The 15,896-nt window shown below is 45.8% G+C and overlaps 1 protein-coding gene across 2 annotated transcripts in view; it reads right to left on the reverse strand.

Annotated features, from left to right (window-relative positions):
* Positions 1 to 2,412: 2,412 nt before the first annotated feature.
* Positions 2,413 to 15,896, reverse strand: part of LOC137327035 (lipase member H-like) — an 87,350-nt gene continuing 73,866 nt past the window's right edge. Inside the window, exons 9-10 of one of the 2 annotated variants that reach the window (XM_067992415.1) lie at positions 13,784 to 13,957; positions 2,413 to 2,652 (exon numbers count right to left, since the gene is read on the reverse strand). In XM_067992415.1, the coding sequence (XP_067848516.1) occupies positions 2,565 to 2,652; positions 13,784 to 13,957 (262 nt within the window). In that variant the 3' untranslated portion in view covers positions 2,413 to 2,564. The remainder of the gene's footprint in view (positions 2,653 to 13,783; positions 13,958 to 15,896) is intronic. The other variant, XM_067992416.1, reaches the window with a different exon arrangement.

Here is a 15,896-nt window from a genome sequence, read left to right on the forward strand (position 1 = left end):
TTTTCCGTCCGAAGTGTCAAGTACCCTTGAATATTCAGGTTCCAGCCTTCGTCATCTTGCAGCCATGTCTCTGCAGGAGTTCCTCAGGGCAGTGTCCTAGGCCCAACCATCTTCAGCTGCTTCATCATTGACCTTCCCTCCAGCATAATGTCATAAATGGGGATGTTCGCTGATGATTGCACAGAGTTCAGTTCCATTCGCAACCCCTCAGATAATGAAGCAGTCCGAGCCCGCATGCAGCAAGACCTGGACAACATCCAAGCTTGGGCTGATAAGTGGCAAGTAGCATTCACGCCAGACAAGTGCCAGGCAATGACCATCTCCAACAAGAGACAGTCTAACCACCTCCCCTTGAGATTCAACGGCATTACCATCACTGAATCCCCCACCATCAACATCCTGGGGGTCACCATTGACCAGAAACTTAACTGGACCAGCCACATAAATACTGTGGCTACAAGAGCAGGTCAGAGGCTGGGTATTCTGTGGCGAGTGACTCACCTCTTGACTCCCCAAAGCCTTTCCACCATCTACAAGGCACAAGTCAGGAGTGTGATGGAATACTCTCCACTTGCCTGGATGAGTGCAGCTCCAACAACACTGAAGAAGCTCGACACCATCCAGGACAAAGCAGCCCGCTTGATTGGCACCCCATCCACCACCCTAAACATTCACTCCCTTCACCACTGGCGCACCGTGGCTGCAGTGTGTACCATCCACAGGATGCACTGCAGCAACTCGCCAAGGCTTCTTCGACAGCACCTCCCAAACCCGCGACCTCTACCACCTAGAAGGACAAGAGCAGCAGGTACATGGGAACAACACCACCTGCACATTCCCCTCCAAGTCACACACCATCCCGACTTGGAAATATATCGCCGTTCCTTCATCGTCACTGGGTCAAAATCCTGGAACTCCCTTCCTAACAGCACTGTGGGAGAACCTTCACCACACGGACTGCAGCGGTTCAAGAATGCGGCTCACCACCACCTTCTCAAGGGCAATTAGGGATGGGCAATAAATGCCGGCCTCGCCAGCGACGCCCACATCCCATGAACAAATTTTAAAAATGGCTACCAGATCGTATATATTTATTTCTATTTGAGCTGTCAATTCATCCATTTTGTTGCGAATGTTACGCACATTCAGATACAAAGCCTTTAGTGCTGCCTTCTTACTATTTTTGCAACCTCTAGCCTTATCTGCTGGCGCACTCTTCAGTTTGCATGCTCTGTCCCTTCCTGCCACTCTCTGATTATCATTTCCTTTATTGCTACCTTGCTCTCTTGCCTTGTCTTCTTTCTTTAATTTATCACATCTTCCTTTACTTGATCCCTCGCCCCCACTATTAGTCTAAAGCCCTCTCTACCGCCCTAGTTATACGATTCGCCAGAACACTGGCCCCAGTACGGTTCTGGTGAAGCCCGTCCCAATGGTTCAGCTCCCACTTTGCCCAGGACTGGTGCCAGTGCCCCATGATTCGAAACCCATTTCTCCCACACCAATCTTTGAGCCACGAATTTAACTCTCTAATCTTATTTACCCTATGCCAATTTGCTCGTGGCTCAGGTAATATTCCAGAGATTATTACCTTTGAGGGTCTGCTTTTTAATTTAGCCCCTAGCTGCTCACACTCCCTCAGCAAAACCTCTTCCCTCGTCCTACCTATGTCGTTGGTACCTACATGGACCACAACAATTGGATCCTCCCCTCCCACTGCGAGTTCCTCTCCAGCCCAGAGCAGATGTCCCGAACCCTGGCACCGGGCAGGCAACACAGCCTTCGGGGCTCACGTTCTCGGCTGCGGAGAACTGTGTCTATCCCCCTGACTATACTGTCCCCCACTACCACTACATTCCTGCTAACACCCCCCGCGTGAACGGCTTCCTGTAGCACGGTGCCATGGTCAGTTTGCTCATCCACCCTGCAGCCCCCGCTTTCGTCCATACAGGCTGCAAGCACCTCATCAATAAACTCTATCAAGTTAGTTAAACACTATTTGCCTTTAACAAATCCGTGCTGGCTTTCCCTAATCAATCTACACTTGTCCAAGTGACTGCTAATTCTGTCCCGGATTATCATTTCTAAAAGTTTCCCCACCATCGACGTTAAACTGACTGGTCTATCGTTGCTTAAGATCATGGCTAGTCTTCTACTTCAACTCCTCTTTCCTGCCTGATCCCCGTATCCCTTGATTCCCTTAGTGTCCAGATATCCATCGATCTCAGTCTTGAATATACTCAATGACTGACCATCCACAGTCCTCTGGGGTAGAGAATTCCAAAGATTCACAACCCTCTGAGTGAAGATATTTTTCCTCATCTTGGTCCTAAATGGCCGACCCCTTATCCTGAGACTATGACCCCTAGATTTACAGTGACAGCCAAAAGAGGAAGGACCCTCAGTCATTAGTCAGGTTGCAATGGGACTTTACTGATCATTCTACACATCAAACATAACAAGGAGCAGGGACCATTGACTATACACTGAGACATGTTGATGAACAAGTCCTCTCGAACATTACCGAACCAAACACAGCAAACAAAGCAGGGAACGCCCTCACTCTACATTTCCTGCACATGGCATTCCATTGGTTGAAACTCCTCCTCCACATCCCTCTGCAGAGCTACGTCGTACCTGCACACATGGGGCCTGCAAGAGAGAAAAGAGATCGAGAATTACATAGTATTTACAGCACAGAAACAGGCCATTCGGCCCAACAGGTCTGTGCCAGCGTTTATTCTCCACACGAGCCTCCTCCCACCCCCCTTCATTTAACGCTATCAACATATCCTTTCTCCCTCATGTGCCTATCGAGCTTCCCCTTAAATGTATCTTTGCTATTCACCTCCACGATTCCTTTTGATAGTGAGTTCCACATTCTCACCACTCTCTGGGTAAAGAAGTTTCTCCTGAATTCCCGATTGGATTTATCAATATAAATATCTTATATTTATCGTCCCTAGTTACACCCCTCAGTCTTCTCTTTTCTAGAGAAAAGATCCTCAATCTGTTCAATTTTTCTTCATGAAATCATAGGAATTTTATGGCACAGAAGGAGGCTATTCGGTCCATCATGTCCGTGCTGGCCAAAAATGAGCCACCCAGCCTAATCCCATTTTCCAGCACTTGGTCCATAGCCCTGTAGGTTACAGCTCTTCAGGTGCACATCCAGGTACTTTTTAAATGATTTGAGGGTTTCTGCCTCTCCCACCCTCTCAGGCAGTGAGTTCCAGACCCCACCACCCTCTGGGTGAAATAATTTCTCCTCAGCTCCCCGCTATTCCTTCTACCAAATACTTTAAATCTCTGCCCCCTGGTTATTGACCTCTCCGCTAAGGGAAATAGGTCCTCCCTATCCACTCTATCTAGTCCCGTCATAATTTTATACACCTCAATTAAATCTCCCCTCAGCCTCCTCTGTTCCAAAGAAAACAACCCCAGCCTATCCAATCTTTCCTCATAGCTAAAATTCTCCATGATTCTCCAAAATTCTTTCCTGATAGGTATATCCTCTCAGTTCTGATATCATCCTTGTAAATCTTTTATGCACGTTCTCCAGTGCCTCAATATCCTGTTTTATAAATGGAGACCAGAAGTGTGCACAGTACTCCAAGTGTGGTCTAACCAAGGTTCTATATAAGTTTAGCGTAACTTCTCTGCTTTTCAATTCTATGCCTCTAGAGATAAACTCCAGTGCTTGGCTTGCTTTTTTTATGGCCTTATTAACCTGGGATGCTACTTTTGGATACAATTGGTATGGTTTGGGTACAGTCTAGGTACATTCCCATGAGGGAGAAATGTAGGGTAACTAAGTCCAGAGCTCCCTGGATGATGAAAGAGATAGTGAGTAAGATGAAAGGGAAAAAAGGGACATATGACAAATGTCAGGTTGATAACACAATTGAGAACCAGGCTGAATATAGAAAATTCAGAGGGGAAGTGAAAAAGGAAATAAGAGGGGCAGAGAGAGAGTCTGAGAATAGACTGGCGGCCAACATAAAATGGAATCCAAAAGTCTTGTACAGGCATGTAAACAGTAAATGAATAATAAGAGGAGGGGTGGGGCCGATTAGGGACCAAAAAGGAGATCTACTCATGGAGGCAGAGGGCATGGCTGAGGTACTAAATGGGTACTTTGCGTCTGTCTTTACCAAGGAAGAAGATGCTGCCAGATTCTCGGTAAAGGAAGATATAGTTGAGATAGTAGATGGGTTAAAAATTGAAAACCAAGACTGGGGAAATAATAATGGAAAACAAAGGAAAGGCAGAGGAATTGAACAGATATTTTGTATCTGTCTTCACAGTAGAAGACACTAATAACATACCAATAATAGTAGAAAATCAAAGGGCAAAGGGGAGGGAGGAACTAAAAACAATCACTATCACTAGAGAAAAAGTACGAGGTAAACTAATGGGTCTAAAGGCTGACAAGTCCCCTGGACCTGATGGCTTGCATCCGAGGGTCTTAAAGGAAGTGGCTACAGAGATAGTGGATGCATTGGTTGTAATTCTTCCTGAATTCACTAGATTCTGGAAAGGTCCCAGCGGATTGGAAAACCGCAAACGTAACACCCCTATTCAAGAAGGGAGTGAGACAGAAAGCAGGTAACTATAGACCAGTTAGCCTAACATCTGTCATTGGGAAAATGCTAGAATCCATTATTAAGGAAGTAGTAGCAGGACATTTGGAGACTCATAATACAATCAAGGAGAGTCAACATGGTTTTATGAAGGGGAAATCGTGTCTGACAAATTTATTAGAGTTCTTTGAGGAAGTAACGGGCAGGGTGGATAAAGGGGAACCAATGGATGCAGTATATTTGGATTTCCAAAAGGCATTCGATAAGGTGCCACATAAAAGATTACTGCACAAGATAAGAGCTCATGGTGTTGGGGATAAAATACTGGCATGGATAGAGGATTGGCTAACTAACAGAAAACAAAGAGTCGGGATAAAAGGGTCATTTTCAAAATGGCAATCTGTAACTAGTGGGGTGCCGCAGGGCTCAGTGCTGGGGCCTCAACTATTTACAATATATATCAATGACTTGGATGAAGGAACAGAGTGTCTTGTGGCCAAATTTGCTGATGATACAAAGATAGGTGGAAAAGCAAATTGTGATGAGGACACAAAGGGCTCGATATTAGGAGGGTGGCGGGGGGGTCGACTGGGCGCGTGGGTAATTGCAGCTTGATTGAATGTACTTACCTTGGCTTCCGGGTTTCGCGCTGGGCGGTCTGTCAGCTGGAGGAGCCCTATTTAAAGGGGCAGTCCTCCACTGACTGATGCTGCAAGAAATAGACAAAATTACAGCATGGAGCAGCCCAGGGGAAAGGCTGCTCCCAGGTTTAATCATGCCTCACTCCAGGACTTATTGATTGGGTGAGGAGGAGGGGGAGGACAGAGATCTTCCCCCCGGCGGGCGGGAGGAAGTGGCCTGCCTCTGCCACCAAGAAGGCCTGGCTCGAGGTGGCAGAGGGGGTCACCAGCACCACCAACATATCGCCCACCTGCATACAGTGCAGGAGGCGCTCCAATGACCTCAGTAGGTCAGCCAAAGTGAGTACACTTACTCATTCCCCTACACTCCATCTGCCACATCACCGCCCCCACCCCACATCTCCTTCTGCACTGCCAACACTACTCTGTCACATCACCCCTCACACCCACTCAAACCTCATCCTCATCTTACCTGCAGTTACTCACCTCGCCAGTACTCATCCCGCCACTACCACTCAACCCAATCCTCATACAATCTCATGGCTCCATCTCATACTCACCCTCTCGTGCATCTCTCTCACAATCAGCCTCACTCAACCTGCCACTACCTGTGCTGCAGCCACAGGGCATGCATCACATATGTGCAGTAGGAAGCGTAAGGCAAACGTGTTGTGATCATGAAGGGGATGCACAAGGGTGTTTGAGGGTTTTTCATGGTTTTTACTTATATTTAATTTCTGACCAACTCACATTACATATTATATTGGCACCACTACTGCCACGTCTTTTCGAATTTTGTCTGGTTTGTGCAATAATGCCCTTTCCTGAGGATCACAATGAAGACCCACACCTGATGCCACCCATTGTGTCACTGCAGAGTGGGTGTAGGTGTATTTGCAGGGCTCTTTTGTGCAGACGACTGAGAGACGTCGGCGATGTCCCCGGTTGCACCCTGGAAGGATGCGGAGGAGAAGTTGTTGAGGGCAGTGGTGACTTTGACAGCGACAGGTAAGAAGATGGTGCTCGGGCCAGCCAGGAGTAGCTTGGCATGAAGGAGGCTGCAGATGTCCACGACTACATGTCGAGTGACTCTGAGCCTCCGTGTGCACTGCTGCTCGGAGAGGTCCAGGAAGCTGAGCCTCGGTCTGTGGACTCTGTGGCGAGGGTAGTGCCCTCTGCGAAGCATCTCTCTCTGCGGTTGCCCTCCCTCCTGCTGTACAGGTGGATATGTCACAGCACTGTGTTGTGGAGCTCCACGTGTCAGAGGTGGACGGCGTGGATGGCGAGGCTGGTGATGCTGTTCGCCCTCCGAGGAAGTCATGACTGCAGCTACGGCGGCCCCCATCCGGAAGATGTACATTTGAGGGGGTCCGCAAGGTAGGTACATGTGTCTGGACACTGGGGTAAGTGTGCAAGTTGGTGAACTTTATTGTTACGAGGAGGGTGGTGGAGGCCAAACTTTGTCCCAAGTGACAGAGTGGCCTCCTGCAATGAGTGAGGGTCTCCCCCCACCACCTGTCAAATGGACCTTTGCAGCTGCCACAGGCTGATGGCTGCAACACGTCCATTTCAACTGGGAGTGTTTCCCCCAGTACGCGATAGAGAGGGGGATAAAAAAGGAGGGGGTGGCAATTTTGGTTAAGGAAACAATTACAGATGTCAGGAGGGATGATAATTTCGAAGGAGCATCAAATGAGGCCTTATGGGTTGAGCTAAAGAACAAAAAAGGGGCAGTCACGCTGCTGGGAGTGTACTATAGACCCCCAAACAGTCAGAGGGAGATAGAGGAGCAAATATTTAGGCAAATTTCTGAGAGGTGCAACAATAATAGGGCAGTAATAGGGGATTTCAACTACCCGAATATTAACTGGGACACAAACAGTGTGAACAGTATTGAGGGCACAAAATTCTTAAATTGCATACAGGAGAATTTTTTTAGCCAGTATATAGCAAGCCCAACGAGAGGGGGGGCAGTCCTGGATTTAGTTCTAGGAAATGAAGCTGGGCAGGTGGAAGGAGTATCAGTGGGAGAGAATTTTGGTGGTAGTGATCATAATACAATTAGTTTCAGCATAGTTATGGAAAGGGACAAAGATAGAACAGGAGTAAAAGTTTTCAATTGAGGAAAGGCCAATTTTACTGAACTGAGAAATGATTTAGCAGAAGTGGACTGGAAACAGATGCTTGAGGGTAAATCAGTGTCAGAGCAGTGGGAGACATTCAAGGGGGAGATTCAAGGGGTTCAGAGTAAACATGTTCCCACAAAGAAAAAGGGAGGGGCTGACAAATCTAGAGCCCCCTGGATGTCAAGAAGCATTCAGGGTAAGATAAGGCAAAAAAAGAAAGCCTATGGTAGACACCGGGAACTCAATACTACGGAAAGTTTAGAGGAGTAAACAAAGTGCAGGGGTGATGTTAAAAAGGAAATTAGGAAAGCAGAGAGAGGGCATGAAAAAATATTAGCAGGTAAAATCAAAGAAAACCCAAAGACATTTCATAAATACATTAAGAGCAAGAGGATAACTAGGGAAAGAGTAGAGCCTATTAGAGACCAAAAAGGTAAACTATGTGTGGAGGTGGAAGATGTGGGGATGGTTCTTAATGAATACTTTCCATCTGTCTTCACAAAAGAGAGGGACGATACAGGGATTGTAGTTAAGGAGGTGGAGTGTGAAATATTGGATGGGATAAACATAGTGAGAGAGGAAGTATTAAGGGGATTAGCATCTTTGAAAGTGGATAAATCACCAGGGTCGGATGAAATGTATCCCAGGCTGTTAAAAGAAGCCAGGGAGGAACACAGGCCGTGTGCCGGAAGATTGGAGGACTGCTAACATTGTACCGTTGTTTAAAAAGGATAGACTGAGTAATTACAGGCCAGTCAGCCTAACCTCGGTGGTGGGAAAATTATTGGAATCAATTCTAAGGGACAGGATAAACCGTCACTTAGAAAGGCACGGAGTAATCAAGGACAGTCAGCATGGATTTGTTAAGGGAAGGTCGTGTCTGACTAACTTGATTGAATTTTTCGAGGAGGTGATAAGGAGGATCGATAGTGTAATTGATGTAGTCTACATGGGTTGTAACAAGGCTTTTGACAAGGTCCCACACGGCAGACTGGCCAAAAAAGTAAAAGCCCATGGGATCCAAGGGAATGTGGCAAATTGGATCCAAAATTGACTCAGTGGCAGGAAGCAAAGGGTAATGGTCGATGGGTGTTTTTGTGACTGGAAGGATGTTTCCAGTGGGGTCCCGCAGGGCTCAGTACTAGGTCCTTTGCTTTTTTGTGGAATACATTAACGATTTGGACATAAATGTAGGGGGCATGATTAAGAAATTTGCAGATGATACAAAAATTGTCCGTGTGGTTGATAGTGAGGAGGAAAACTGTAGACTGCAGGAAGATATCAATGGACTGATCAGGTGGGCAGAAAAGTGGCCAATGGAATTCAATCCAGAGAAGTGTGAGGTAATGTATTTGGGGAGGGCAAACAAGGCAAGGGAATACACAATAAATGGGAGGATACTGAGAGGTGTAGAGGGAGTGAGGGACCTTGGAGTGCATGTCCACAGATCCCTGAAGGGAGCAGGACAGGTAGATAAGGTGGTTAAGAAGGCATATGGAACTATTTCCTTTATTAGCCGAGGTATAGAATATAAGAGCAGGGAGGTTATGCTGGAACTGTATAAAACACTGGTTAGGCCACAGCTTGAGTACTGAGTACAGTTCTGGTCACCACATTACAGGAAAGATGTGATTGCACTAGAGAGGGTGCAGAGGAGATTTACGAGGATGTTGCCAGGACTGGAGAATTTTAGCTATGAGGAAAGATTGGATAGGCTGGGGTTGTTTTCCTTGGAACAGAGAAGGCTGAGGGGAGATTTAATTGAGGTGTATAAAATTATGAGGGGCCCAGATAGAGTGGATAGGAAGGACCTATTTCCCTTAGCGGAGAGGTGAATAACCAGGGGGCATAGATTTAAAGTGATTGGTAGAAGGATTAGAGTGGAAATGAGGAAAGTTTTTTTCCCCCAGAGGGTGGTGGGAGTCTGGAACTCACTGCCTGAAAGGGTGGGCGAGGCAGAAACCCTCAACTCATTTTAAAAATCCCTGGATGTGCACCTGAAGAGCCGTGACCTGCAGGGCTACGGACCAAATGCGGGAAAGTGGGATTAGGCTGGGTGGCTCGTTCTTCAGCTGGCGCGGACACAATGGGCCGAATGTCCTCCTTCTATTCCATAAATTTTCTATGATTCTCTAGTCCTGAGTTGTAGCTTCAACAGGTTGGCACCTCATTTTTAGGTACGCCTGGTGCTGCTCCTGGCATGCTCTTCTACACTCCTCATTGAACCAGGGTTGATCCCCTGGCTTGTTGGTAATGGTAGAGTGAGGAATATGCCGGGCCATGAGGTTACAGATTGTGCTGGAATACAATTCTGCTGCTGTTGATGGCCCACAGCGCCTCATGGATGCCCAGTTTTGAGCTGCTAGATCGGTTCTGAATCTATCCCATTTAGCACGGTGATAGTGCCACAGAACACATTGGATGGTGTCCTCAGTGTGAAGATGGGACTTCATCTCCACAAGGACTGTGCGGTGGTCACTCCTACGAATACTGTCATGGACAGATGCATTTGCGACAGGTAGATTGGTGAGGATGAGGTCAAGTAGGCTTTTCCCTCGTGTTGGTTCGCTCACCACCTGCCACAGGACCAGTCTAGCAGCCATGTCCTTCAGGAATCGGCCAACTCGGTCAGTAGTGGTGCTACCGAGCCACTCTTGGTGATGGACATTGAAGTCCCCCACCCAGAGTACATTCTTATACTCAAAGTAGATAAGTTAGCTGGTCCAGATGGGATGCATCCTAGGTTGCTGAGGGAAGTAAGGGTGGAAATTGCGGAGGTACTGGCCATAATCTTCCAAACATCTGTACATACGGGGTAGTATCAGAGAACTGGAGAATTGCAAATGTTACACCCTTGTTCAAAAAAGGTTGAAAGGATAAACCCAGAAACTATAGGCTCGTGAGTTTAACCTCAACTAACCTGATAGAGTTTTTTGATGAAGTAACAGAGAGGGTCGATGAGGGCAATGTAGTTGATGTGGTGTATATGGATTTTCAAAAAGCATTTGACAAAGTGCCGCACGGTAGGCTTATCTTCAAGATTGTGGCCCATGGAATAAAGGGGGCAGTAGCAACATTGATACCGAATTGGCTAAGGGACAGGAAACCGTTGTTTTTCGGACTGGAGGGAGGTGTACAGTGGTGTTCCCCAGGGATCAGTGCTGGGACCACTGCTTTTCTTGATATATATTAATGACTTGGACTTGGGTGTACAGGGCACAATTTCAAAATTTGCAGATGACACAAAACTTGGAAATGTAGTAAACAGTGAGGAGGATAGTGATAGACTTCAAGAGGATATAGACAGGCTGGTGGAATGGGCAGACACACAGCAGATGAAATTTAACGCAGAAAAAAGTGCAAAGTGCTACATTTTGGTAGGAAGAACGAAGAGAGGCAATATAAACTAGAGGGCACAATTCTAAAAAGGGGTACAGGAAAAGAGAGATCTGGGGGTTTATGTGCACAAAACGTTGAAGGTGGCAGGGCAGGTTGAGAAAGCGGTTAAAAAAGCATACGGGATCCTGGGCTTTATAAATAGAGACATAGAGTACAAAAGTATGGAAGTCATGATGAACCTTTATAAAACACTGGTTCGGCCACAGCTGGAGTATTGTGTCCAGTTCTGGCCCCACACTTTAGGAAGGATGTGAAGGCCTTAGAGAGGGTGCAAAGGAGATTTTCTAGAATGATTCCAGGGATGAGGGACTTTAGTTACGTTGATAGACTGGAGAAGCTGGGATTGTTCTCCTTGGAACAGAGAAGGTTGAGAGGAGATTTGATCGAGGTATTCAAAATCATGAAGGGTCGAGACAGAGGAGATAGAGAGAAACTGTTCCCATTGGTGGAAGGGTCAAGAACCAAAGGACATAGATTTAAGGTGATTGGCAAAAGAACCAAAGACGACATGAGGAAAAACTTTTTTAGACAGCGAGTGGTTAGGATCTGGAATGCACTGCCCGAGGGGGTGGTGGAGGCAGATTCAATCATGGCCTTCAAAAGGGAACTGGATAAGTACTTGAAGGAAAAAATTTGCAGGGCTACAGGGAAAGGGCAGGGGAGTGGGACTAGCTGGATTGCTCTTGCATAGAGCCAGTGCAGACTCGATGGGCCAAATGGCCACCTTCTGTGCTGTAACCTTTCTATGATTCTATGATTCTATGATTTAATGATTTGTTTGTCTGTTCCCCTTTGTTCCCATTCAGATTCTTAATTAGAGACACCACTATTTTTCTGGCTGCTTGATTTTTTTAATAAATATTTTTCTTATTCCATCGGTGATCCTTCAGTATTTCCCTCAAGTGACCACCCTTCATGGGGGATTCTAGACGGTGAGTGCCAGTGGGCTAAATATGTAGCGAGCATTGTGGCCAAGCAGGGTGTTGCTGTTGTCCTTGCCCAATGACACACACAGACCGTCCAGCTGGACGTGCTGATTAGGGTTGAGATCCCTCACTGATGGGACTACCGGGATGTTGAAGATGAACTAGGTGAACCTTGGTCCTTTCTCGTCTAGTAATTCCTATGGTCCTATGTCCTCCAGGGTAGGGAGCGTGCCACTCCTATTTGGTTTGGCCTGCACATGACTCCAGTCCCACACTATATAGTTAATGCCTTCTGAAGAGGCTCAGCGAGCCACTCGGTTGTACAAACAATTACTGGAGGAAGGCCCACCACCGCCTTCTCAGGGTAAGTAGGGGTGGACAATCAATATGACCTTGCCAATGTCACCCACACCCCAAGAACAAATATTTTTTTTAAAATTCTGCTCCCCATATCATTAACTAGCTCAGCAGAGACTGCAGATTCAATTGATTTTGAAACTTAAAATATTTAACGTAACAGATAATTATTGAATCATAGAAATTTGCAAGCATAGAAGGCCATTCATCTCATCACACCTGTGCTAACCCTCAAAGTCCGATTCACTTAGTTCCAATCCCCTACCTTTTCCCATTGTTTTTAGTTGCTTTTTCTTTTTCAAATATTTGTCCACTTCCCTTTTAAGCTAATCCTGGTCAAGCAACACCTCGATTTTAAAATTCTCATCCTTGCTTTCAAAGGTAGATGATCAGCCATGATCTCATTGAATGGCGGAGCAGGCTTGAGGGGCCATATGGCCCACTCCTGCTCCTATTTCTTATGTTCTTATATTCTTAATCCCTCCCTATCTCTGTCCTTGTCCTTCTGGGTGGTAGAGGTCGCGGGTTTGGGAGGTGCTGTCGAAGAAGCCTTGGCGAGTTGCTGCAGTGCATCCTGTGGATGGTGCACACTGCAGCCACTGTGCACCGGTGGTGAAGGGAGTGAATATTTAGGGCGGTGGATAGGGTGCCAATCAAGTGGGCTGCTTTGTCCTGGATGGTGTCGAGCTTCTTGAGTGTTGTTGGAGCTGCACTCATCCAGGCAAGTGGAGAGTATTCCATCACACTCCTGACTTGTGCCTTGTAGATGGTTGAAAGGCTTTGGGGAGTCAGGAGGTGAGTCACTCGCTGCAGAATACCCAGCCTCTGACCTGCTCTTGTAGCCACAGTATTTATATGGCTGGTCCAGTTAAGATTCTGGTCAATGGCTGGATTGCTCTTGCATAGAGCCGGCGTGGACTTGATGGGCCGAATAGCCACCTTCTGTGCTGTAACTTTCTATGATTCTATAAATAAATGCAAGTAGTTGTTGTGGTTGTTATCCCGGATTCCACTCCCAGCACTGTTTCTGCTTGGACATTCCACATGCTAACAACCTTCTGTGTAAAAAAAATCTACCAACTCTCCAATTCCTACTTTTACTGATTATCTTAAATTTCTGTCCTCTAGTTACAGACTCACCAACCAGTCAAAATAGTTTTTCCCAATTCACCTCATTAAAACTTCTCATGATTTTTAACACCCCTATCAGGACCTCCTCTTAACCTTTTCTGTTTTAATGAACAGAATCCCACTTTCTCGAGTCAATGAATGAATTTACTTGTCATTGACCATGACTTAATCCGTTAACAACTTTTGTCGCATGTATTCAACTTAATCCTCTCCCTCTTTTCTCTTCCGTGCCTCTCCATACTTGCTTTCTATCTTTCCTATCTATGTTTTCATCCCTCTTTCTCCTTGGACTTCTCTCAATATCCACACCTGTAACCCACACCTCTGTCCCTTTCTCCCTCCTTCTGTCCATCTCTCCCTTCTCTTTATTATCTTCCTCTCACACTCTTCCCTCCATTGCTCTAAATCACCCTCCCACTGTTTCCTGCATTACAACAGAGTCTCCAATTCAAAAGTACTTCATTGCCTGTAAAGCGCTTTGGGACGTCCTGAGGTTGTGAAAGGCGCTATATAAATGCAAGTCTTTCTTTCCTCTTTCTATTACCTTATTCTCTTATATCTCTGTCTCACTTTATCTGCCACCTCAAATTCTTAATTTTACAAGAATCACAGTAACTAACCTTTGAGGGTATGTCAGTGACCTCAGCCTCATTCGAAGTATTCCAAGTTTCAGTTTGGGTTCCACCAGATTGGCTGAACTAAACGTCAGCGAAACACTGGTGATTTTTTCTGGGTCTTTATCAACACTTACAAGGAGGGTGACCTCCTTGAACTTTTCGAATGACTTTGCGTATCTGGAAAAACAAACAGAATCGGAGCTATGACGACTTTCAAAAATAAACCTCGAGACCATCTATCCGGACACAAATATTGGTAAACAGGAGGAGGTTTGATGTTTGAAATGGCCGCTGGACTTTAGAATGCAAAGGTTATCAGTGCAGAAATTGGTTTGCCTTGCGCCTGTTTTTCAGTAAGTAGCAAAAGCAGAGGGTTTTAATGAGGGGTTTTAACTTTCATATATAAGGAGTCTTACAACACCAGGTTATAGTCCAACAGCTTTATTTGAAATCACAAGCTTTCGGAGCTTTGCTTTCTATCTTCTAGATAGGAGCACCTGACGAAGGAGCAAAGCTCCGAAAGCTTGTGATTTCAAATAAAGCTGTTGGACTATAACCTGGTGTTGTAAGACTCCTTACATTTGTCCACCCCAGTTCATCACCGGCATCTCCACATCATGGCAACTTTCATATAGATTGAGATAAGTAGATGAGCTCATATCAGAAAGGTAGCAAATTTCTTGAGTGTGTTCAGGCAGCTTTCTGCAAAAATATGTCCTGGAACCAACAAGGGGGCAGGCCATATTAGATTTAATAATGAGTAATGAGCCAGATTTAGTTAAGAACATAAGAAATAGGAGCAGGAGTAGGCCATCCGGCCCCTTGAGCCTGCTCCGCCAACAAGATCATGGCTGAACTTCGACCTCAACGCCATTTTCCTGCACTATCCCCATATCCCTTGATGCCTTTAATATCAAGAAATCTATTGATCTCTGTTTTGAATGTACTCAATGACTGAGCCTCCACAGCCCTCTGGGGTAGAGAATTCCAAAGATTCACCACCCTCTGAGTGAAGAAATTTCTCCTCATCTCAGTCCTAAATGGCCGACCCTTTATTCTGAGACTGTGACCCCTGGTTCTAGACTCACCAGCCAGGGGAAACATCCTCCCTGCATCTACCCTGTCGAGCCCTGTAAGAATTTTGTATGTTTCAATGAGATCACCTCTCATTCTTCTAAACTCTAGTGAATACAGGCCTAGTCTACTCAATCTCTCCTCATATGACAGTCCTGCCATCTCAGGAATCAGTCTGGTGAACCTTTGTTGCACTCCCTCTATGGCAAGTATATCCTTTCTTAGGTAAGGAGACCAAAATTGTGCACAATACTCCAGGTGTGGTCTCACCAAGGCCCTATATAATTGCAGTAAGACATCTTTACTCCTGTACTCAAATCCTCTTGTAATAAAGGCCAACATACCATTTGCCTTCCTAATTGTTTGCTGCACCTGCATGTTAGCTTTCAGTGACTCATGTACAAGGACACCCAGGTCCCTTTGAACATCAACATTTCCCAATCTCTCACCATTTAAAAAATACTCTGCATTTCTATTTTTCCTACCAAAGTGAATAACTTTACATTTTTCAACATTATATTCCATGCCAACGGAATGTTGGCTTTTATTGCTCGGGGGATAGAATATAAAAACAGGGAGGTATTGCTGCAGTTATATAAGGTATTGGTGAGACCGCACCTGGAATACTGCATACAGTTTTGGTCTCCATACTTAAGAAAAGACATACTTGCTCTCGAGGCAGTACAAAGAAGGTTCACTCGGTTAATCCCGGGGATGAGGGGGCGGACATATGAGGAGAGGTTGAGTAGATTGGGACTCTACTCATTGGAGTTCAGAAGAATGAGAGGCGATCTTATTGAAACATATAAGATTGTGAAGGGGCTTGATCGGGTGGATGCGGTAAGGATGTTCCCAAGGATGGGTGAAACTAGAACTAGGGGGCATAATCTTAGAATAAGGGGCTGCTCCTTCAAAACTGAGATGAGGGGAAACTTCTTCACTCAGAGGGTAGTAGGTCTGTGGAATTTGCTGCCCCAGGAAGCTGTGGAAGCTACATCATTAAATAAATTTAAAACAGAAATAGACAGTTTCCTAGAAGTAA

The sequence above is a fragment of the Heptranchias perlo genome, chromosome 11, assembly GCF_035084215.1.
Source record: "Heptranchias perlo isolate sHepPer1 chromosome 11, sHepPer1.hap1, whole genome shotgun sequence".
NCBI classification, from domain to species: domain Eukaryota; kingdom Metazoa; phylum Chordata; class Chondrichthyes; order Hexanchiformes; family Hexanchidae; genus Heptranchias; species Heptranchias perlo.